Here is a 25662-nt window from a genome sequence, read left to right as displayed (position 1 = left end):
GCAGTCTAGATACTTTTCTCAATTCTTTGGTTTCTAAGTTTGTATTATTCACAAACAAATAGATCACATAGAAATATTCTGTAGAAGTATCAATAGTTACTTCTCTTTGTGTTGCAAGAGTTATCAGCCCTTTGCACACCGACACACATTATTCCATTTTCAGGTGTAAGTATACAATGCCTTATTTTAAGAGTTATTTCAACATTTAATTACAACATATGCCAAACCCTTGCAAACTTATCATCATAAATTATAGCATTTAAAAAATTAAATCAGTTCCTTCTTTGTAGTATGAACAAATGTCTAACAAATAACATTCATACTTCTATACACAAAGAAATTGGATAGCAAATATTAAATTCTGCTTACAATCTGTTATACAACCAGTGTATCATTTTCTGAACTACCCTGTATGACAGCATTCAATGAAAAGAATGCTTCACAAATAAGAAATGATGACCAGTATATTGGTATATTTTTTGTCAATTAACAATATCAGATCAAAATACTGTAAGGACACAAATGACTTTGATTTTTCTATCAAACAAAAAGCTACTAAACCTGAACTCACAGTCAAACCAGCAAATGCATTCATGCACTGCAAACAAAATACACATCATTCAAGGACCCATTACAATAAATCTTTTGTCTCTAAATAAATGAAAAAAAAAATCAAAAGACGACCTCTTTTTGTTTTATCTTGCTCATGTTTTACAAAACTGATATGGAAGAAATAAAGATAAAACATTAAACAGAGTCTTGACCCTGTGAAAGTACTGTAGTCATTCTCCTAGAGGATAAACTGTGAAAGTACTCTAGTCATTCTCCTAGAGGATAAACTGTATGTAGTACAAAAATATGACAGTAGTCTTTTAAACAGACGGTAATGATTGTCATCTGAAAAAACAAAGGAAAAAACCACTGTTTACATCTTTTCACAATAATCTCAGATGATTATTTTAAAACAAATTTTTCTTGAAACTATTTGAAATCAATGTAAAAACTTTAATATTACATGTCCCTCATATATGTATTTAAATTGATTTTGAAACAGAAAATTAATTAATGTATCGATCTTTACTGTGTTATGATCACAAAATTAATGAAATAAAAAATAAATTCCTGGTGATATTAATCTCCTGGTTAACATTTCACAGAAAGTTTATATTTCTTTTTTGTTGTCATTCATTCGAACGAAAAAAAAATCTTACACAAAAAATAAGCTATTTCAAAGTAATCCGAGATTCAGATATGTGGATATGACAACGGAAAAGTCAATTTGTATGTTAATAACACTTACATGAATGATTTTACGATATCAAGCTAGTATATCATATAAATTTTGAATACTATTACATAGCTCAGAAATATATTTAATTAATAGCAGATGTATCACTCATTCCAAGACACTTATATAATTAAGTCACATTACTTAATTTTGACATACACTTTATCACTACTACATGTGAGCATCAATGAGAGTCATTTCAAGTCTATTACATCATCAATATTAATTTCTAACAAAATTTTCTTTAAATCTATAACTTTATATGTTTTACACATGAAGTCTGAATAGAGTCACCATACTGAATCAACATTATTATGCAAAACTTTGGGACAGAGCAAAAAATGGAATTCCATAGGTCAAAGTTCAAGATAAAGTCCAACAGATACATGTATAAAGGTATCAGACCATTTCTATTAAAAGTCAATTTTTTAACAAGACAGCAACAGTCATTATGGGCAAACTGACAAATATTGCATAGCAAACACTATCTCCAAAGAGACAACAGATTCCTTAAATATTAATTCTCAAACACTAAACAATGTCATGAATAATTTCCTAGGTAACAAAGCACTCTCCTGTAGAAGGAGGAAGAAAAGGATGACCTGCTCCACTGAGCAGCTATCCTCCATTTTTTTTCTCCTATCAGGGCTAATTAAGCACTTTTTTTACTCTCCATTAACGATTTGCTCTTTTGGTTGACTACTAGAAGAATTGTTTTTGGTTTTAGCGGCTTTAGAATCAGATTCTGAGCCACTTGTTCCATTCCTTGCTGAGGGTGAGTACTTCTGGGCAGGTTTTCTTTGTTCTCGAGGCGGAGCTGATCCTGGTTTCCAGTTTGGTTTATTGGACTGACTGACAGGCTTTGTACTACCTATATTACTACTGTTACCTTCCTTGGACGGCCCAGACGGTTTGGATTCAAGTTCTGTTTTCACTTTTGATGGTTCAGTCTTTACTGAATTCACGTTATGAGAAGTGTCATTCTGAAATTGTGACGGCCGACCTCCAGATGGCCGATAATTAGAAACACTATTGTCCGTTTCTGTACCCGATGCAGCACTTCCGTTACCAAAGGGACGATTTCTATTCCTTCGTTTTCTCCTGGGTCTCTGTTGATCTCTATAATCTATAAATAGAAAATATCTAAGAGTTAGTTTTGCTATGAAATCAGAACATGAAGTTGCCATACATAATGTGGCTGAATTGTATCTTGTATCTATAATTCCATAAAATGAACATTTGATTGTTGTGATCAGTCCTAAACTTGATTTTTCCTTAAGTTTAAAGCTCAAACAGTGAATCATTTCTACAGATGTAATCATGTTTATATATCTCTAGTCAAATTTTAGCTCAGTACAAATTTATTTCATTTCATCCCTACTCACCATGTACAGTTTAAAAATCATACTATGAATATGAAACCAACATCATCAAACACAACAGCTGAATGACAGTGCAAAAAGGTAATTGAGCCCACTGACCCCAATTTCTTTGATTTTTAATTAAGTTATATTCATATAATTCAATGAATAAACATCACCAATCTGAGAGCTAGAATTTTTTTAAGCTACCTCGTCAAAAAACATCTCCATTTAAACTTCCCTGGACTCAGCAATACATGTATAGTGTGTCTGTGATTGCTTTATAGATCTAAACACAAGCTACATTTCTTCTTTTATGTTTTTTTATTCCAACTCACCGTCTTGGTCTTGACTGGTGACACTGGCGTTATCTAATACTGTATCGTCATCATCTGTCATCCTACGTCGGGAGCGTAAATCCCGGGATTCATCTGTATCATATGCCACTGAAATAATTATATCATGATTAAAAAGAGTAAACAAATCCATGATCAGAAGAAAAACCCTCATATTTACAATTAACTGTAGCTTTACAGTGTATCTTCAGGACTGCCAAAATGTTTACTTTTTTCCTTCTGAAGAATTCAAGAGGCTAAGAATGGAGATTCTACACATTGATAAAATTCTTTTTTTCCTTTCTAAATTTACTAGTAACTATCTTAAAATGGTGCCCTTACATTGGAGGGAAGACAAGAATGTTTATAAAAAAAAATCTAAATGTAACTTCAATAATTATCAAAGCAATAATAATTTTGTTGACATTAAATGTGCTATTTAACTTGCATATACTGAGCTTCCTATTTTTTGAATGATATAAAGACATGTTTGTAGATTATGACTCCGTTCACTTCTCAGGTTGAGACTAAAGACTCAAACTTTGTGAACAAAAAGGAAAAGTTGACAATAAGTCACATGTATAATCCTGATTAATACATATAGAGATTCCATGAAAATGTTATGATTTAATCATTTAAGAAAATTTTACCAACAAATGTATGGTACTTGTGAATAAAATAAGGGGGAATAACTCAAATATTTTCCTAATTTTTTTCCTGTCTAATACAGATAATTTTCATATAACCAGTGGTATCTGATTTGGACAAATTATACTGTACTATAAGCACTAAAACAAAATAAAAACATGAAACAAGCAACATACTGTGTCTGCTGGTTGAGTAACTGGGTCTATCTGATCTATACCGACGTTGGTCATGATAATCTGTTGAAAAAAAAATGCATGCAAATAGTTGTTAAAGAATGCATTAACTAGGGAAAGCAACTACAGGTACTTGAGTGCTTGAACTAAAAAATTCTATAAAATAAATATACACAAATGTATTAAATGTTAATGAAAAAAATTATAAAATAATTTATCATTCCAAACTATAAAATAACTAATTTAATATGCATACAACATGAAATGAAAATGATATGCAATCCTTTATTTGCCAGTAAAGTCTTTGTTAAAATTAAAAATCATGAGATGAATGAGATTGATATAAATCTATTTGGCATCCTACCATAAAAAGCAAGAGAAATGTTGTTAATGCTAAGCTCACACCAGCAAATGTAATTTTACCTGAAGACCTATTGGAAAAGTACCCTGACCCCCTGGGGTACCTGCCTCCCCTACCCCTGGGCCTGTATCCTCCTCCCCCTCCTCTGGGTCCCCTCCCGGTCAAAATACTATCTGTGTAGTAACCAGATTGACGGTTATCTTCTGCATTCATCTCCTCAGACCAATCAGCTATAGGTGCTGGAGATGATTCATCTGTTAAAACATCAAAATAAGTTATCAGTTTACACAAACATATGAGCTTAACAAAATTTATTTCTTATGACAAGAAGGAACATGCCTCATCATTTGTGAGACTCTACTTTCACAGACAATATCCAAAACATCACATGGACCCTTACAAATTTTTCCCTTTTTTCTTTTTGTCTTTTTTTTTTTTTTGCTTTTAATAAATGCAGTGTTTTTGTTACTGGGAATGGGATTTTTATATGTAAATATGTAAATTTTAAGGCATACATTGTAAAATAACTTAATGATAAACAACCAACCAACCAACCAATTCTACTAAAATCTTATCAGTATGTATGAGTGGACGAGTTTTGGTGAAAATAATATAATTATTTTTTTTTTCTAAACTGTGCTAAATGCAAAATAATTCTGGGTGAGGTCAAATCATAAGGCAAGTCAAGGTCAGAAAATTTATACATAGATGAATAGCTCTCATCAATTTCTGTCTTTGTAAGAGGTTTGATAAAAATTTCATAAACCATTTTTTTTGAAACTAATTAAGTTAAATGCAAAATGAAGAAGAGTGAAGTTAAGGTCATAGGAAATGTCAAGGTCAGAAAATTATGACATAGTTGAAAAGCTCTAATATGTATTAGTGAACGAGTTTTAATGTATGTTAGTTTTAATGTAAAGTATGACAGACAGATTGATGGACAGACAGATGGAAGATGGACACAACAACACTATATGCCCTGGCAATATTCATGGTAGGGGCATAATAAGATTTTTTGTTTGATTGAAATTAAAATTAATGTATGAGACTTTGCAAGAGTTTCCAGTCCCATAAGTCTAAATATCATGGACCATTGTCAATTTTTCTCTGTTGCTCTGTGTTGTGAGGGCATTTTTTGTTGTCCTTACCTGTGTTGTATGTACGTCTCTCATTGGCCCATCTCCTTCCTCCTCTGCCCCGCCCCCTTCCTGACCCTCGTCTTCCACGGTCATCTGAGGAAGGGTCATTACTCCCCCTGAAAGTAACATGGAATTTTCATATAAAATCTTACACCTTCCACAATAATACTTTATCTCTAGATCTTTTGGGGAAAAAAAATTTATGTGTTAAGAAAATCCCCCCAAACATTTTTTGTTCATAAATCATAGAAATAATGCAATTCAATAAATAACCCATATCTCATTTTACATGTATGACCTATTTTTATTGAACTTTACATTGTATTCTAGCAAATGTACGGATTTTTTTACTGGTGGATTCCATGGACTGAGTTATAGACAGGGAGTTACCAGGGAATTATAAGAGAAACCTTACTTCATCATTAAATTGGGTTTATCCCACTGGAGTAGATCTACATGTAAGACTTTCTTTATATAGAAAGCATGACCATGTTTTTGTAAAAGGTCAAAACTTAACAGGCAAAAGCCCCTGATCAATAGAAAGTTTTCCATGCCCTTGAAAGATCAGTATGGTAGGGTAAAGATCAATATGGTAGTGTGATATCTAAAATAATAACCCTCACCTCCTTTCTCTGTTAGGTGGAAAGTATGGTCCAGTCTGGGGTCCCGCTAAACTCTTTAGCTGTTGGTCAATTTCTAACTTCTCCAATCTCAATTTTTCAACTTCCTATAAAACACAAAGATATGAAGACTTAATACTTAATGTTCATGAAAGCTTTGACAAGTCATTTAACAACAGATATAAATTCACCTGCAAAACAGATATAACCCTCCTCAGGATCTACATGTAATTGATACAAGATCACGTTCCTCCACGGGAAGAAATGAAAATGTCATACTTCTCTTGTATTAATGAAATGCATACACCCCCAATTTAACAAAAAGATTATCTATTAATAGGACTGGTGCAAGAGTCAATCTCAGCTGATCAGATATACCTTCAAATGATCTAAATTGTATTCCAGTAGAATCTTGGCATTTCCTGTACTTTCTTGAGTTCCAACAAATATAAATGGTACTTGTCCCTGAAATATTGACAGAGAAAATATCAGGATTAAAATGACAAACAAAATTTGATATCATTCTGTTCCTTTTGAATGGAATTGTAACACTTTGACATAATCATTGTATGATATTAATATGTTTCCAAGGAACAGGTGCTTTAACACTGATTTTGTAAGTTAATTGAACATTTAATATATTGGTCTCTAAATTAAAAGTAAAATGTTTTAATGAGTCGACATGTTAGTATTTGTAACATATTAGAACTCAGAATAACAATAAGGTGATGTGAATAAACTGAAGAATTAAACAACTCAATACAAGAATAAACAACAAAAGACATAATAAGTACAGCTGTACTTTTTAAAAGGAAGAAACGAAAGCAAGAGAGATAAATACTGGCAAGATGCCAAAAAGTAAGACACATGTGACAGTTGTCATATATACTGTGTATATACAATGCTAATCAAACTCACACAGTCAGCTTTTGCTACTTTTTATGAACCTTAAAGTTACTGCCAATACTTTGTCATGGAATCTTCGGATTTCTTTTTTTTTTTCCTTTTCTTTTTTTCCTTTTTTTTTTAAAATAGAAATTTAAAATATTTTCAAATGCAATGCCGAGTTTGAGTCGCATAAATTTTTGCTCTTTTTGCACGAATAAATGTGTTATATTTAGCTATACAAAGAATCAAACTGTACATCTTCTTTTCACAATATTTCAGCTGCACAATATATGTTCTCCCGATGGATTTATACAAAAAAAAGAGGGCCTACCAACATGAAATCATGTCTTTATAATAAATGAGCTGTAAACATATTGTAGATTTAAGTTATCTTTCACCATGCAGTGTTAAGTTTGTGAACTTTCAATGCTGTATTAAATTTGGCTCTGATTAAACCCTTAAGCTTCTGTGTTAGCAAATCATGTTCATTATTTGTAAACAAAGGACTATGTAATTTAATAAAATTATAATTCCTAGAAAACTTCATTCTGATTACCATCATGTACTTCCTGGTAATTAATGTACAAGATCAGGGTTTTTCTATTGCTAAGTGTGTAATTTCCCCCGGAGCTATGCTATTGTGCAGCTGTTGCCAACACTGATTGACATGTATCTTACTCCGCCCCCTTACCAGTGACGCCATTACCTCCTGACGAGGCGTATCATTCTCGTTATCACCCTCGATCTTTACTCGCACCACACCAGACTTGTCCACAATATCTTGGATGTTGCGGCCATTTTTACCTATAACCTTTGCTGTAACAGAAAAACTTGTAAAATCATTCATTCTTAGTTCTGTTTAAGCAGGGAACTATCTATAGTAGAATTTTCTCTCAAAATAGACAAAAGGGAATTATATCAACAAAAATGAGTGACATAGTCATGAGATTATTTTTCAATATCCTATAATATAAAAAAATCATTAAGAGATGGGAGTTAATACTAAGTGACTTGCCTACTAGCTCTCTTGGAACCTGAAACGTTTCCTCTACATACTCTAGCAAGGCTCTTGCCTTCTTCACAGCTTCTTGAGACTAAAACACAAACAAACCAATTACTGAAGTTATAACTACCTTTGGCAACTGATAACAATTATTCATGGAATTTTATCAACTTGTTGCCATACTACATGTATACGTACATGTATATAACCAACATTGAAACAGACATCAAACTACAAAAATATTTATCATATTTCATAAGATATAATTTTTAACTTAATACATGTATTGTAAATCAGCTTCTTTTGCATGTTACTAACTTTCACACTTTTTGCAGATAGAAGGAAAATTGCAAATATTTCTTTTCATGAATAATGTAAACTTTTGAGGCATGTTCTCTGTTTGCTTTGCTGATTTATGAAATAATTGAAAAGTCACACAATTACACATGATTGATAATATCGAGAGAAAGTAGCCAAAAAGTAGTCTAAAACAATGTTCGACACGAGACCCATCACTCACCTCTCCATGAACTTTAAAAGTACATGTGTCCTCATCCAGTTCTATATTGGTGATGCCATCTACATGTCTGGCCTGTTGTATATTAGCACCATGTGTCCCGATAGCCAGCCCCATCAGGTCATCACGAACTTTAAACTCTTCAGTATAACCTGACCTAATTTTGGTACTCTGAAATTAAAGAATTTCTTTTTTTATCACAATTTTCAAATACTGTTATTTCATCCCCTCTTGTAAATATTTATTATATTTTTCAATACTGTGCATTTAACAAGTACACTGTATATGGGTAAAAAACCCTTCATCTAACAAAAATATGAGTACATCTCCAAGACTTTAGAATTAATTCAATCCCCCTTGAAGAAAACAGCCATCTTTACACCCCATGCAATATTCACTATAACAGGGACATATGTACCTAACTTATCGTTCAGGTAAATGTAAAGCCAGTCCCTATATTATTGAAGCCATTTCAAAAATTGATACCTGAAGCCTTTGGACTGCTTCCTCTGTTCTCTTTTTAAGCATTAACTTTTGTCGGACATTGCGAAGGTGCATATCAGCCAACATGGATGCTCTCTTTATCACAGATTCATTCAGCGACTGAAATATGACCCAGGTAAAACCAGTGAGAATTTGAAAATCAGTGGCATGTTTACGGAACAGATTTCAACATATTCAACAGTGTGAAGGGCAACAATAAACACTGGATCTTCAACCAAGACAAAAGCAATCAAGAAAATTTATACTTTAACAATTCATTACATGATTAAGATCTTTCTAACAATTGTTGATAAGCTGATTACTATGAAGCAACCTCCATATTAATTTAAAAGGCAAATAGATGTATGAATGGGTGTGTGAGTGCTAAATATCCATTGTAATTTTGCTGCTAATTTAACTTGATTTTATATGTTATACAATGGATAATAAAAAAAAAAAAAAAAAAAAAAAAAAAAAGATCTTTCTATTGCTTTTTTTTTTCAATTGCTAGAAATGTTGCATAGAATTTGCTGATGTGGGAGTTTCTGAAGGTTAATACCATAACATTTAGAGTCCCTTCCTGATGATCAAAACACACACAACCTCCTCCTATATGTTTCTTAAATTCAGCATGTTCATGGTCATCTTGGCACCTAAAAAAGTAGAAATCTAGATGCTACAACATTTTAAAATAATCTCAACCTTTCTTTTTACCTCTTATATAACTGGTTCAAAAGAGAAATTTCCTATTCCAAATGCCATTAAATACAGTCAAACCTCATTATCTCGAACTCAATGGGACCAAGAAAATACTTCGAGAAATAAGTGGATTCAAGATATCCAGAGTAAAATACTTAAAGAATCGGTGGTTGGGACTTTCAAATCACCTCGACATATCCTAGATATTCAAGATATCAGTGTACGAGATACCGAAGTTTAACTGTAGTGATTTTCAGGCAGTGTCAAGGTACTGAAGTTTAAATGTATTGATTTTGAGGCCACTCTTTATCTTTCGAGAACTGCACAAATTTCAAGCTGTAGAAATGCACTACAGCAATACTTTCATATCACGGATCATTTACCATAGAATATTAGATCAGGGTTTTTTTTTTCTTCTACCAATTGGGAATGGTACCCACATCCATTCAATTGTGAAAAATAGCATGAAAGCAGAACATATTGGGCTATCATATCAACAAATGACATTTATTCTAAAATTTGCAACAATCAATCCACATTTTAAATAGTTCTTCTTATTAATATCTTTTTATCTAAAATTTTAGTGCTTTGGACTTTTTGAAATTCATTTGGCTATACAGAAGATAGGTATATGTATTTCAAATATCTTGAGAATGTAATTGGACCCCCCCCCCCAAAAAAAAAAAATTAATTAAAAAAAAGGACAATCAGCTGATTGATACATACACTTCTCGTAGGTCAATAGGGACTTCTATAGAAAACTTGTGAAATGTGTTCTTATCTATTGGTGGGCTGAAAAACAAAAATACATTTTTTTAACATTGATTAAAACACAAATTTTGCAATTATTTATCAAATACCACATTTGAATTACTCTGCAAAAGGTTATGGAAAATTTTTACACTGACAAGAGATTTTTTTCTATCATTATTAAAACAGTGTTTTCTTCAGAAATACTTAACATATATCATGTACATGGTCTTTTATCCCAGCTTTTAATCTCTCCCAAATCTGACATGGTGTACCATAATATCGACTTCAACTTGTGTTGATAAAGGCTTATGCTTCTAATTTTAAATGCAAGGATTTGCATCACACTGATTTGAGTTTTAACTTACTTTGAGTTGAGAGGTCTAACTCGCTCGAGTGGGACTATATCTGTGTACTTTGAGTCATAACCAGTATATTCTATCACTGCAAACTCGCCCTTCAACATCTTCAGCACTGCTGGCCACCAAGCCATCTGTTCCTTTTCATTTGTACTTGTAAATACCTACAATATTACAAGTTATCATAAAATCAGAAATATTCTCAGGAGTTCTCACCTTTATAGACAGTTATACACCAAGTTTTCTTAGGTTAGGGGAAATCAATAAACAGCATGAAACAAAGACCCTAAAAATCACTTCATTGCAACTTGAATAGAACATATGTACCGGTATACAAAATACAAGTATGGTCTATAGCATCAATTCTAAATTGCAAACTGGTCACTTATTAGCTTGTAGCCTTGGGCTAAGTCTGCATGGGCAGTTCTTTGAATTCCTAAGTAGACTTCCTAATCTTATATTTCTATTCTTAGAACTGGAATTAGGATCCCCTTTCCAAAACTACCTCCACCCCCTCCCCCTTCTATTAAGAATGGTCCTCTATTCCAGTGTCAACTCTTCTTGTCTCTTTCAAATCAAAATGTGTTGATTTGGATATACATGTATTTTATAATGGTATTAAAATATCTTTTGAATACTGACACTTCCTTCAAGTTCTCAATAGGGACCCTTAAAGATCTCACCTCAGAGATGCTAGGACTACCGTTGGTCAGAAGCAATTACTGTATTATAACAATGTTGTATGCCTTTAACAAAACATTTAACTTTACAAGCGAGTACAGTGGGGTCTTATTATTACAGTGACAGTTTCAATTCAAAGCATAAAACCATTTCTTTACCAAATCTTTACAAAATAGGAATGTTTATTATGAAGAACCCTTTCTATGATGTACTTAAATGCATTAATTCCAAATTAACCTTAAGCTTATAGAGATTTTAGAATAAAATATCATAAACAGCTATTAGACTCTTTTTACTGTACTATTCAGACCAGCAATTTGTTATTATAAATTATGTGTACAGTCAATTAAGAAATAAACAACAATGTTAAAAAGTTCTCTGGGAAATGAACTTGGTTGGTCACGTGATCAAATCCTGTGAAGCCCGAAGGGCTTCTCAGAAGATTTGATCACGTACCAACCAAGTTCATTTCCCAGTGAACTTTTTAACATTGTTGTTTATTACTTTTATTTACATTTGAGACGAATATTCTGAATAGAACTGCATTTATTACACGAACGGCCCGCCGTATTGCTATGTTGTGACGCGCAATGACCTAGAAGTTGTTTGGTCTTGAGAGTTCGCCTCGCTCCAACATTTGAATACTTACATTGATGTTTAGCAGTCCAGTTCAGGAAATATCTGTTCATAATGAAAAAACAATGATCGCTACTGGGAATTATCTTACTATTATTGTACGAGTTCTTTATATATAAAGTCAAAAGCGGTGCTATCGTCTTCAGTTTACATACCTTCAAAGGAATTTCGGGTTAAAAAGGTAAGCGTGATTTTAGGCTAATTAGAAACATTCTTCACACCGAAGAAAGATCTAACGATCATTTGTTGAACGAAATAAAAATATATGTTTCAATAATTTTATCTTTTTCATCGCTTTGACGGTTCAGAAGTTCCGAAACCAGTGTCACTGTGACAGAAATATGTAGACAAGATATCGTCTCGCTGTGTGATTCGGTCACGCCATGACCTCTGACCCCCTAATAAGTTCATACAGAATTGAACATATTTTCTCTTCTATAGGTTCATCTAAGAAAAATATTTGCAAATGTAAATAAATCTCGTTATCTCGAAGTCCATGGGAAAAAAATTTGTGATAACAGGGGATTCAAGATACCATGGTAAAATATTCAAAGAATAAGTGGTTGGGACTTTCCAATAACTTCAACATATCTATAGTATCTGAGATATTGGTGTTTGTCTGTTTGAGTTACCAAAGTTCAACTGTATTTTGTTAAAGTCATACTTTCTGCAATTACATGCAGCTAAAAATGAAAATGTAAAAATTTTAACAGAAAATTAAACGTTACATTCTTTAAAATGTATGTGAAAGGTGCTACTCTCCCAACTTTCTGATCAAGATAAACTTATAAATAATACAGTCATACCTCGATATCTCAAACCCAATGGGGCCAGAAAAAAAACCCTCAAGATATCTGCGGGTTTGAAATATTGAGGTTAAAATACATTAAGAAAAGGTTGTTGGGACTTCCAGCTCACTATTTCCAAGATATCGAGTTAGAGATAACAAAGTTCAACTTAAGTTAGGTGTGTTTCTGTGCAAAAATCCTCATACTGTTGTTACAAACCTCAACATTTTCCCCGTCCCTATAGTCTCTATGTTTGCCCTGGTCCTGCACAGGAAGTCTGGCATTGGAGAACTTGACTCTCTGCTCCGGCTGCCAGCTGATTAAAGTAGATAACATAGAGCTTACGTAAGTTTGAAACAAAATAAAATAGTAACAATTTTTACCAATAAAAATTATTTGTGGCTTTTCATACAAAGAACATCCCCTTTCCTTCATTTACATAAAGAATTGAGTAACTTAAGGAGGAATTAGATATTGCAATTTACTATTTATTTTTCTCGCTCATAAATGATATATTTTTTTCTCTTTTTCAGAAGATAAACTCAAAGATAGAAAATTATACAACACATTATAAGACATATACTAATTCACGATAACCTCTTTTCATCATCAGGCCTAAGAAAAAAATGTTTATTTATGGTTACCCAACTACCCCTATCAGGGATAGACATTAACTTTCAGATTCACTTGCCATTCGGGCAAGTGAACTCAAACTTTGACTTGCACGAATGCAAAACTTGGTTGCCCAAAATTTAGAAAGAAGAGAACTGGTACCTTAATTTATTATTGTAAATAAAGTGAGATATTACTTTATTTTGGCAAGTTAAGTGCAAGAAAAAAATTTGATCTGCAGCTCATGCTTCATTTTAAATATTTGTAAACTCACACTGCTATGCAGCAATATTTCCTTAAAAATAAAATTCATATTCTCGAAAATTATTTTTTGTGCAGTCTTTTTGTGAATTTTGATTTTTTTCCCCCTGAAAAACTGAAGCAACGCTAAAGGAAAATAGTTGCCATGTTTCAAAACATACATGCCCTGATCAGAATATATCGTGCGCCAAGAATAACTAGTTTTCTAATATTCTTTGAGTTCATAAATAAACTATTTTGTTATATCTTATTTCATAAGAATGTAAAGAAAGTTGTTAGATGGAAAGCGTATTTTTGTCAACTAGCTACCATGAAAGAAAAAGGAATAACGTACCCGATTTTTTGATAAACGGTATGATCTAGGAATTTCCGAATGCAAAAACAATGTCATATTCCTGGTAGGAATCAAATGTTCAGTTTACTGTTTTGTTTATAAACTAATGCAAGATAAAAAAAAAATCTATCAGAAATATTCACTTGCCCGATCGGACAAGTACATCAGCAGTTTCACTTGCCCGAACTGAGAATTTACTTGCCCCGGGCAATCGGACAACCATTAAGGTCAATCCCTGCCTATTTTATGTGCCAACCATTTTGTGGTAAAATACTAAAATCTTGAAACTGCATCAGCATGTGTGTACATTTCTTTACTTTCAGTAGCCATTTTTAGAGCTGTCAGGTAGATTTGATGGCTAGAAGAAGTGGGCTTCAAACCGTCTTTAAAAAATGTATTTAAATGTTATGCCTGAATTTTCTAAAAAAAAAAAATCATACTTACTGAACCTACTTTTTATCAGTATGGAATATAATAAATAAGCATAATTTTTTCTTAGGCCTCATAGTAATTCTTCTACTGCTCCACCTAAACACATCTGTTTGTACTAGATCACATTACTGGGCTTATTAACTTGTAATTATGCCTGTGTTTAGGTATTAGAGAAGAGAATCAAAATCAATGCATACATATGTCTAGAGATATCGGCTCATATAATTAATAGGGATGCCAATTCTTCATAGATTTACTAAGTGTAATAACTTAATTAACAGCTGTTTAGTTCTTATGCTTATTACTCACTGTACAGTGTACACTGTATTATTAATTATGCTATACCCCAAAATACATAGATATATTTCTGTCTCATCAGTCTTATCAGTGTTATAAATAACTCCACAACACCTCGGCACTCAGACACTCATGTGTGGCATCTTTTTATCGAGGCTTCTATGAAAATTCTTGAGAGTACATGCAGTGTACTCAATATATAGTAAATATATCTGTAGTGAGTAGTGTAGTCAACTGCACTATAGAGCACAGGTGATACATTGGGAATATATCTATGTCAAATTGATACCGATCATAACAGACTTTTACAACAGCCCCCCCCATTTGAAGAATTCCCCCCAAGAACAGATATGCTCGGCTTGGATTCCTTCCAGTACATTTCTAAAATTCACTGCTGAGCAAAAACAATGACTCACTCGTTCTCAAAGGAGACAAGGATTTCATCTTCATACACATTCTTCACAAATGCCTGGAATAAAAAAAAAAAAGGATTAAAGCAGTGAAAAAAAGGTTGTAAATACATCAACATTTGTATTTTTCGTGTGCTTTTTCTCTTTTATTTGCTTAGACAGAATCTATAAGATGCTGGTTAACTTGTTGTGTATATAGATTCTCTCTCTATCAGTGCTTCTTGAGCTTCTGTTTATATATACCGATCATTTAGAGATATCCCACAACACTCTCTGCTTTGTGCTATTAATAGCCTCAGCCAAAGCCAATCTCAGAATTTCTCATACCATTATCATTATTCATGTTCATCTATGTCAAAATGTGTAATCTAGAGATATAGTTGATAAAGATTACACAGTCACTTAAGTATCAAAACAAGAAATGCATAAACTATAAGCTGTTTATTGCTAATTTAACACAAGTTTAAGAATTTCTGTTTGAAGTGAAGCAGAACACTATTTTAAGTGTAGCAGATCAGGGCACAAAATGTTTTTTTCAGTGTCTATTCCATTCTTATCTTTTAATTCAATTAATATGAGATAGGTAAATCTGTCAACTATGTCAATGTCAACACTGTATTTATAACCTAAATTCTACAAGTTGGTAATACTATGCATTTTATATTGTTTTAGCTTTAAAAAAAAAGATGCATAGAAAAATAGTCTGCCTTGATAGAGAAAATGTTTGAATAAATCAGAATTAAAAAATCTTGCTTATGTTGTATTCACTTTGCTTGCACCTGACTTTCCTACAAACTAATCTTTCAAAACAGAAATTCTCTTCAGAAACTTTCATACAAGATACGCATATGAATACATGACATTCAATGTACAGGTTTTACCATGTTTACAGATTTTAATCTGAATTAGTTAAGATTCTTTGGGCATTTTACTCTCTCTGCATCAACTTTGATATCTAGCATGCAAATTTATAGTTGAGATAAAGATAGTTGGTGCATAAAGATTGTAAACAACATCCGTAAAAACTCATTTCAGAAGCTTCACAACAATGTTTTCATCTTTTTTTTCCCCTTCATATCCATTATAAACTGATATTGTGTGTTTCCCCTCCTTCCTTTAAAGATCAGTGAACATGAAGACTATACCTCACTGCACAGCATGATAAATATAATTAATAAGGCTCTAACCAAGATGTCTGGTCTATGTCTGGTTATCTCATTGTCCAAAAATAAAGTCCACATAAAATTTCACTGATTAAGACTATATATACAAAGACATCCACATCTTCAATTTTACAGTCACTTTTCTCGCTTTACTACTCTGACAGAATTCAGACAATATTTCCACAATCTGATCTCACAGTAAGATAAATTGAAACAGGCTAAATGATGGCCTAGTGTTTAGAAATTAATTCTTTCAGTTGCTTAGGACAAAGTTTTTTGCCTCTGCAATCAACATTTCAAACTGGATATTGGACATTTTGTCAACATTTTATAATACTATATTTATTCTCATTGTAGTGGACTGAACCAAATAACATCATATTTGAAAAATCTGTTCTATTTCATGTTTGTTGTGTCATTTACATGCTCTGACAATTAAATTCTGTGATTTAAGAAACATTAAAACTAAAAAGGAAAATTTATACACTGGCACTGAGGTAAAATAATATAAGAAAAGAGGGTTATTTATTTTCAAGTGTTAACATTCAAACCTGTATTATGGTATTAGAATCATGACAAGCTGTGCTAGAGAGAGGCAAGCTAAACTTGAAATAATCCCAAAATACGTATTATATGAGGAATGTTCTAAATGTTATTCAATAATAAATATACTATAATAAATTTAAATGAAAATTAAACAGAACTTTGTTATCCATGATGGAATCAATTACAACTACAACTTTTTCTGCTTATTAAATCAATCATGAATCAATATCTATATGAAAAAAAATCGCGACTATGAACAAGACACTGAAATATATCAGAGGCCCTGGGTTCGAGTCCCGGTTGAGACTTGATTTTTCAACACCTGTGACAAATAAGTTTATGATAACTTAAGATTTAAAAGCGTTCATTCCCTACATCATATAGTAGTAGTTTCTAGGAAGTAATTTAATGCAGGTAATTACACAAGATGGGATTTTATAAGTCATATCTGACAGGAAGTCATTCCATACAGTTGAACACCAAGACAGGTTTGACTGTATACATCAAGACTTAGTCTCTATCTCATAAGCCTGATAAGACTCATACGCTATCTAAACTTTTTAACACATCTAATGCATCCTCCTCCAACTGCAATTTTTTGATTCTGAATCAAAGGATATGATTCATGCAAGTAAATTAAACCTACACAGTTACAAGAACCTCTCCTGACCTGTAATTATTTACAAAATGTTAAAGGGTTTGGTTTAAAAGACTTAACTTTGGTCTGATCAAAATTAGACTTGGTTCATTACTCTTTTCTTTCATTGTGTACATGCATCTGCTTATCTCCAAATTCCCTACATGAAGAGATTAAAAGTCCATCTGCGTACTTGTCATGTTTGGCTGAGATAAAATTTAGAAACATCATTATGATCATGAGCTTCCATATTCCCCTTACGATGCCATATAATGTGCATCACAGGAGCACCAGAGTGAAACATCTTAAGTTTTGATAAACAATGATAAGAAAGCACAACTCAGACTCCAAAACATGACTCATACTTTCAGCACTCTGGTTGGTAATCTTAAATATTTGACACAAAATAAACACATGACCTAAAATTAAAATATATCCTATGATTTGAAAATATAACCAGATCAATTCATTCAAATAAAGAATTCTGATTTCAGAAGAAACAAAACACCATATACATCTTCTTCAAAAAAAGTCATTATGAAAGTAGCCCATAGAAAACCCACATGAAGACGGCGTGTTTCAAAGAAATTAACTTTCAGAATTGATTAATCATCTTGGTAAGTCAGTATAAACATATTACCATTTCTAGATTCATTTCAATTAAACTTCTTAAACATAATACAGAAATAAACCAGAAAATATTGAAATACCTTGTAATAAATACCGTTCGGACTGCAAACTTCGACCACTAGGTCCTCCATGTTGAATGGTTAACCGTTGAATGATGGGAAATATTTTTTCTGTCTGTTGATCAGATTAAAGTTTTTCCATATAAAGTTATAGGAAAAGTTTATTATGAAAAAAATACACGTAATTTAAATTAAAATACACATTTATTTAGGTTCAAATTTACCTCACACTCCAACGTTTGCTCTTTACATCCAACGAAATAACGTCGGCGTCTCGAATTATGATTGCTATGAAGAATCTAGAGGACTTCCCCAAGCTCAAGTAAAATCCCGAGACTAGTTATTTACACGAATGGAAGTGGGTTGTTAGACTAGTACATTCCACTAAAAAAGAATGCTTTTCATTATTCTCGTAGGTTAATAACCTAAAATGTCTTCAGACAGCGAATTAGATGAATTCTACGATGCTGAGGATGCGACTCCAAGACCGTAAGTGTTTAAATACACAAAATACTGGTGATGATGAGAAGTGAATCTGCCTACTGGCTTATGCCATATTTTATGAGTCTTCTAAGAATATTTTGTTCTTCTAGATTCAGGAATCTTAGGTATTCTCGGTATTCCTTACTATATTTTACTTAAATTTAGACATCTCATATGGTGCCTAACTGTATCTTAGTTAAAGATGGTGATGTGCATTGGTAGAAGTTAACATGAATTTAGGTACACAATTAAATCAATTGAAAAACTGGGGTTCTTATATTCTCACCATATTGCACCAAAGATATACAATTAATATCACTGTTGATTATGTTCATGGTTACACTTACTTCCGTGCCATGCCAGGGATGAAAACGCTAAAAGTTACACTTATACCGAGTTTCTTCATTTGAGGAAATGTGACAGGGTTGATTTAATTAGTAGTATATAGCATTTGTATTGGGTTCAGTGGGCCCAAAGTTCAAATCCAGGATTGGGTTCATATGGTTTTCTCTCTTTCTATTACACTTTGTGCAATACTAAGCTTAGGCCTGTCAGATCCAAAACCTGGACATTCAATGTGGGAATTAAGATGAAGAGGAGGTGGCTGGGTCAGACCATGGGATCTATAGATTGCTCAGGGATCTGGAGTGGTATTTCCACTTGAGACCCAGCTGTAATTCAGGGAACTGAATGAATCAGATCCCACAATCCTATATCTTTGCTGAGAAAAAGCATTTACGCTGTAAAATAGAGTTCTAGTTCAAATTCAAATGATTCCTGCATTTGCACCCTTCTTGTTAAATATATCATATGAATGACTATGTGATTCTTTATTAATTATAGTTAAATCCTTCAAACACTAACTCTTGGCTACATGAGACAAGTATTAAGGCAGATTTTGTTCACGATTTATTTTTAAGTGGATCAATTCTAATGCATCTTCCATTTAAGTGCATCTATAATTGTTTTTATTCATTTTAGGCAAAAATTTTGTAAAGATTTTGTATAATCTGTATTTCAGAATTCTTGGCAAGAATATTCCTCATACCACAGCCTCTCAGGTATGTCTGAATGTAAACACTGCATACACTATAGGGATAGACATTGAAATCACTAGCACAATTAATGGACCAGTAGACTATAAAATTTACTTATATCCAAGCATGACTTTGGGTTATCCAAATTCAGTGAATTATCAAGAGGAAAAAAAATCATATTTATTTACAAGTACAGTAAAAAATGCATGTATGATTATGTGAAAATAGACATGATAGACACTGACAGAGATGTTGACGTGTTCAAGGGCAAACTACAGTAAAATCATTCAATCGACCCATTTTACATTTATATAATGTAAAATAAATGAAAGAAACTGGCTGTGAAATTTTAGTTCCCCAGAACATCTTTCTTTAACAATCAAATAACTGTCAATATCTTTCCATGTACAGATGCAGTGTTTTAATTTTAAAAATCTTAAGTGGTGTATTTCCAATAATTCTGTTTACAGAATAATTTATCTATTATTGGATAATATTGCTGAATAGTTTAGATAGTAAGCTTTTATATACAGTTTGTAATTACCTACCATTATCTTGATAATAAGAATGAGTAACATCATGGTATTTAGGGGTATACATGTATTTTTAGTTTTCATTTTGTTTTAACTTCTAGTCCAGAAACAGTCTAGAAGAACAAGAAAGAAAGCTGATTGAATTTAAAAGAAAACAGGAAGAAAGGTAATTAAGGAAGAAAATTAACACTCGATGATAAAAAAAAGGGGAAATGGGGTGGGGGTTAGCATTGAAAATTGATAAATCAATAATTATACGAAAGGAGATAATGCTACAATTGATAAATCATTAAGTTTAGTTCCTAAAGACCAAGGCTTTCAGTAATTTTTAAATGAAGAGGTGAGTTTATCCATTTGAAGAGGCTTTTTTAGAATCATTTCTGATAGTTTATTTTGCCAACTGTGATGAATTATCATTTATGATCATTGAAACAATGAAAAGGGTGAAAAATTGCCTCCTGCCTCCCTTTTTGGAAACCCTATATAAGAAAAATAAATCATCTTCAAAGAGCAGTTTTCTCAAATTTTGCCCATACTAAATTCTAAAGGATGAATTCCCATAACTTTAGTCAATGGCCCCTTTTTCTTTAATGAATTATGATAAATCTAAAATGATTCTGGTAATTTTCAAACAATAGTGTAGAAAAATGAACCTGATAAATACAGTTAAACTTTGATCTCGCGAACACCAACATCTTGAATACCATGGATATGTTGAAGTGATTTGGAAGTCCCAACCACAGTGACCAGCCAAAGGAGAGAATGTAAAAGTACCTACTTGAGATTTTTTACGTGATTGGTTTTTGAAAGTGGGCCAGGGCCAAAATTCAATGGGAATTGGTTGTAAACAGTGTGCACCTATCTTAAATAAAGATTTATATACAATTGTACCTTCTCTATGATGTTTTTATTTTCAGTTGAAGTTACTCCGTGAGGGTACACTTATCAATGATTAAGTACATGCGAAAATAAGTGTAAAATTCAGATATATGTAATTATTTTTGGTCAGTCAGCCTGGGGCTGTTTAGCACACCAGCCTTTGCTTGTACATTTTGAATTCAATCTTAGATAAAGTGAATCCGTAAAAGTTTAAATCTGCTGTTCACACACCCGTTTTGTTCCAGCTGTACCCTGGAATAAACGTGACATTTTACAGAGAGTCCAACCATTAATATTGAAATCATTTTCTTTATTAGGAGAAGACAGGAAGATGAAGAATACAGACAACTGCTGCTGGAACTGGAAGAAAAAAGAAAACTGGAAAAGAAACAGGTAAGACAAAATTAATTAGGTCAAGGTGTGTCAAATTAATTAGGTCAAGGTGTGTCAATTAGGTCAAGGTCTGTCAAATTAATTAGGTCAAGGTCTGTCAAATTAATTAGGTCAAGGTCTGTCAAATTAGATTGATGATAAGTAAAAGCTTATAAGAGACTGCAGAGAGAAGACGATGAAAGTGTTGGCAAAGCTAAGATCTGAAATTTATTTCAAATTTCAAAGATATAGATAATAGAGAACTTGTGTAGTCGTGGGGTAGGTAGTGTACATGTATGTAAGGTGGAATACTATATATGTGAACAAGTTCAGAGGGAGCAATGGGAATAGGAATTGAATATTAGTAATACAAGAAAATTGAAAACTGGGTAAAGTTACAGTCTTCAAATTTATGAGCTACATGTGTATAACATACATTTTTATTATGCCCCCGGATCGAAAGATCCCAGGGGTATATTGTTTTTGTCCTGTCTGTCTGTTTGTCTGTTTATCTGTTTGTTTATCTGTTTGTCTGTTTGTCTGTCTGTCTGTTGTCAACTTTAACCTTGCCCATAACTTTTGATTGGTTGGAGCTATGACTTTCATATTTCACGTGTGTATTCCTTGTGACAAGACCTTTCTTTGGGTACCATCATATTTGACCTTTTGACCTTGACCTTGGAGTTTGACCCACTTTTGCAAAATTTTATGAGACTTTAACCTTGGCCATAACTTCTGAACAGTTGGTGCTTGGGGTTTCAAACTTCACTTGTGTATTCTCTGTGACAAGGCCTTCCTTTGGATACCAACAACTTTGACCTTTTGACCTTGACCTTGGAGTTTGACCTACTTTTGAAAAACTTTAACCTTGGCCATAACTTTTGAACAGTTGTTGCTTGGGGTTTCAAACTTCACCTGTGTATTCCTTGTGACAAGACCTTCCTCTGGATATCAACCTCTTTGACCCTTTGACCTTGACCTACTTTTGAAAAACTTTAACCTTGGCCATAACTTTTGAAAAACTTTAACCTTGGCCATAACTTTTGAACGGTTAGAGTTAGGGCTTTCATACTTCACATATGTAATCCTTGTGACAAGACCTTCTTTTGGATACCAACAACTTTGACCTTTTGACCTTGACCTAGGAGTTTGACCTACTTTTGAGAAACTTTAACCTTGGCCATAAATTTTGAATGGTTGGTGCTAGGGCTTTCATACTTCACATATGTAATCCTTGTGACAAGACCTTCCTTTGAATATCAACCACTTTGACCCTTTGACCTTGACATAGGAGTTAGACCTACTTTTGAAAAACTTTAACCTTGGCCATAATTTTGAAATGGTTGGTGCTAGGGCTTTCATACTTCACATATGTAATCCTTGTGACAAGACCTTTCTTTGGATACCATCGACTTTGACCCTTTGCCTTGACATAGGAGTTTGACCTACCTTCGAAAAACTTTAACCTTGGCCATAACTTTTGAATGGTTGGTGCTAGGGCTCTCATACTTCACATATGTAATCCTTGTGACAAGACCTTCCTTTGGATACCAACCACTTTGACCTTTTGACCTTGAAATAGGAGTTTGACCTACTTTCAAAAAATTTTAACCTTGGCCATAACTTTTGAATGGTTGGTGCTAGGGCTTTCATACTTTACATATGTAATCCTTGTGACAAGACCTTCCTTTGGATACCAACAACTTTGACTTTGACCTTGATGTTTTACTTACTTTTAAAAAACTTTAACCTTGGCCATAACTTCTGAACAGTTGCAGCTAGGGCTTTCAAATTTTTTTTTTTTTTTTTTTTTTTTTTTTTTTTTTTTTTTTTTTATTAGAAAAAAGAGATATATCAAGTAACATACTGAAACTTTTTTTCACATTCTTTCACACATTCACACTTCCCCTTCTGACTTTAAACAAGAATGAAATAAAAGAAAATTATTAACAATGAGGTACAAGTATTCCATTTGAAAAAAATAATTATTGTTGGTGCTTTAATAAATGTTTATAACTCAAAAATATTAATCCATGGTGACCATAAGTTTTCAAAATTGTTCATTTCAAATTGTTGAATTGATATGCATTTTTCTATTTTGTACTTAAGAGTTAAAAAATGTAGCAGCCCATTAATCATAGGTATTTTGTTTTGCTTCAAGCAGGAAAATATATATTGCTTTGTATAAAGAATAATGAAATTCATCACCCTGTTATGATAAAATAATGGAGTTTCACCAAAAATAATATTACACATGTTAAACCCAACTCTTTTAGAAGTTTTTGTAAAAATGTGCATACTAAGATTACTCCATAATGAAGAGATTTTTGTGCAATTCAAAAATATATGTTGTATTGTTTCTATCTCCTGTTTACAAAAAGTACAGTGGTCATCAGATAAAATATTTATTTTCTTCAAATAATACTTCACTGGAAGGATTCTATGAAGGATTCTATACTGTAACCATTGAACAGAAGTATCCATAGTTGTTCTAAAACAAACCTTAAAAACATCTTGAACACAAATATCAGATTCCAAAAACACTGACAGTTCCTGGTTCCATCTAAATATTGATGTAGGAGTGACAAGGTTACTATTCAAATATTTGTAAATTATTTTTGTGCACTTCTCGTATACAATAATATTTTCAAAATAAAAAGGAATAAAAGGTGTACATTGTCTCTTAACAGATGATTTGTCTATAGACATTGTTTTTAAATACCTGGATATAGCACAGATAATACTGTTGTATTGCATAATGCAAACATTAAACAAATGAAATCTATTTTCAAAGTCAGTGAGAGTTAAAAAATTTCCTTCATTGTTTAAGAAATCACAAACACTTTTAACACCATTTTTATACCAGGTTTTTATAAACATTACTTTATTTCCCATTTTTATATTGGGATTATACCAGACAGGTAAATTCAGATACTTAGTTTTCATATATGAATTGTTATCGAGTGTCTTCATGTAAAATAGCCATGAATTAAACACATCTTTCCAAAAATCATTATTTTTTACAATCAAACAAGATACAAACTCTTCACCAAAATCAAAAAGTTTAGTCAATATGTCTTTACCATTTATTGTCGAAAAAATATCAAACCATGGTTGATTGCTTTTTGTTAATCTTTTAATCCAGGAACACTTAAGAGAGATAATAAAGTTATTTATATCCAACATTTTTAATCCTCCTTGTAAAAAATCTTGAGTAATAATTTTTCTTTTTACTTTATCACATTTTGATTTCCATATAAACTCAAATATTTCTCTGTTCAATAGTGACAAGGTTTCTTTATTTGGATTTGGTAAGGATATAAAAAAATGGTTAAGTTTTGGTAAAATCAATGTTTTCAGCACCGTGACTCTTCCAATAGGAGTAAGAATTCTTCTTCTCCATTGTTGAATTAATGCTTTGATTTTTGGTATTTGAACATTATAGTTAATATCAATAATTTTATCTAGTTCTACTGAAAAATTAATTCCAAGTAAATTGAAAGTTGTGCAACCCCATTCAAGTTTCCAACGAGAATGGTGAAAAACTTGATTAGAGAATTTTTTTGAACCTATCCAAACAATTTTTGTTTTTGAGCTGTTAATTTTAAGTCCTGTGAACTTTGAGAAAAAATCAATTGTATCTAATGCTGCAAAAAGTGATTCAGGTGAACCATCAAGGGCAAGCCAGGTATCATCTGCATATTGAGATATTTTATGCTCTGTCTTGTTAATTACAATTCCTTTAATGCTTTGATTTTGTTTAATCATTATTGCAAGAATTTCTGCACAAAGAAGAAACAGATATGGTGCTACAGGATCTCCCTGACGACATCCTCTTTGGATATTAAACTGTTCAGATAAAAATCCACATTGAAGAACAGATGCACAAAATTCTGTATTTAAAATTGTTACCCATTCAATAATGTTTTTACCGAATCCAAAAAATTCTAATACTTTATACACAAAGGTCCAGGATATTGAATCAAAAGCTTTTTCAAAATCTATAAGTACAAGCAACCCCGGTATATTTCTAGATTCAGTGTAAGCCATAAGATCATAAAGAAATCTGGTATTTTCACCTATGTATCTTCCTTTTAAAAAGCCAAGTTGAGTATTTGATATAATATTGTCCAGGGTGGATCTTATTCTATAACTAATACAACCTGATATAAGTTTATAAAACACATTTAAAAGTGTAATAGGCCGCCAATTTTTCAGAAATTCTCTTGGCTTATCACCTTTTGGTAA

The 25662-nt window shown here is 32.3% G+C and overlaps 2 protein-coding genes across 4 annotated transcripts in view; one reads left to right on the top strand and one right to left on the bottom strand.

The window, feature by feature from the left end:
- Nucleotides 1-1012: 1012 nt before the first annotated feature.
- LOC133180265 (RNA-binding protein FXR1-like) lies at nt 1013-18454 on the bottom strand. Of its 3 annotated transcripts, none has more exons than XM_061314806.1 (18): nt 18335-18454; nt 18132-18225; nt 15082-15134; nt 12949-13045; nt 10634-10788; nt 10242-10307; nt 9376-9469; nt 8820-8936; nt 8337-8504; nt 7829-7907; nt 7520-7629; nt 6304-6390; nt 5929-6032; nt 5315-5421; nt 4229-4420; nt 3809-3868; nt 2988-3095; nt 1013-2414 (listed from the first exon to the last, which is right to left on the bottom strand). In XM_061314806.1, the coding sequence occupies exons 2-18, from the start codon at nt 18180-18182 to the stop codon at nt 1954-1956; spliced, it is 2109 nt and encodes a 702-aa protein (XP_061170790.1). In that variant the 5' UTR covers nt 18183-18225; nt 18335-18454; the 3' UTR covers nt 1013-1953. The 3 variants fall into 3 exon arrangements, with proteins under 3 accessions (XP_061170790.1, XP_061170789.1, XP_061170791.1); XM_061314805.1 differs by having other exon boundaries at nt 7505-7629; nt 18335-18453; XM_061314807.1 differs by lacking the exon at nt 3809-3868 and having other exon boundaries at nt 7505-7629; nt 18335-18453.
- Nucleotides 18455-18477: 23 nt separating this feature from the next.
- LOC133180264 (WD repeat-containing protein 44-like) overlaps nt 18478-25662 on the top strand; it is a 28682-nt gene continuing 21497 nt past the window's right edge. The window contains exons 1-4 of the mRNA XM_061314804.1: nt 18478-18599; nt 19615-19654; nt 20265-20329; nt 21360-21435. Coding sequence (XP_061170788.1) covers nt 18541-18599; nt 19615-19654; nt 20265-20329; nt 21360-21435 — 240 coding nt within the window. The 5' untranslated portion in view covers nt 18478-18540. The remainder of the gene's footprint in view (nt 18600-19614; nt 19655-20264; nt 20330-21359; nt 21436-25662) is intronic.

The sequence above is a fragment of the Saccostrea echinata genome, unplaced genomic scaffold (genome assembly GCF_033153115.1).
Source record: "Saccostrea echinata isolate AGI-Se365-2 ecotype Australia unplaced genomic scaffold, CSIRO_AGI_Sech_v1 ptg000006l, whole genome shotgun sequence".
Lineage (NCBI taxonomy): Eukaryota > Metazoa > Mollusca > Bivalvia > Ostreida > Ostreidae > Saccostrea > Saccostrea echinata.
The sequence above is the reverse complement of the archived record's forward strand: the minus strand, read 5'-3'. Positions and strand labels throughout refer to the sequence as shown.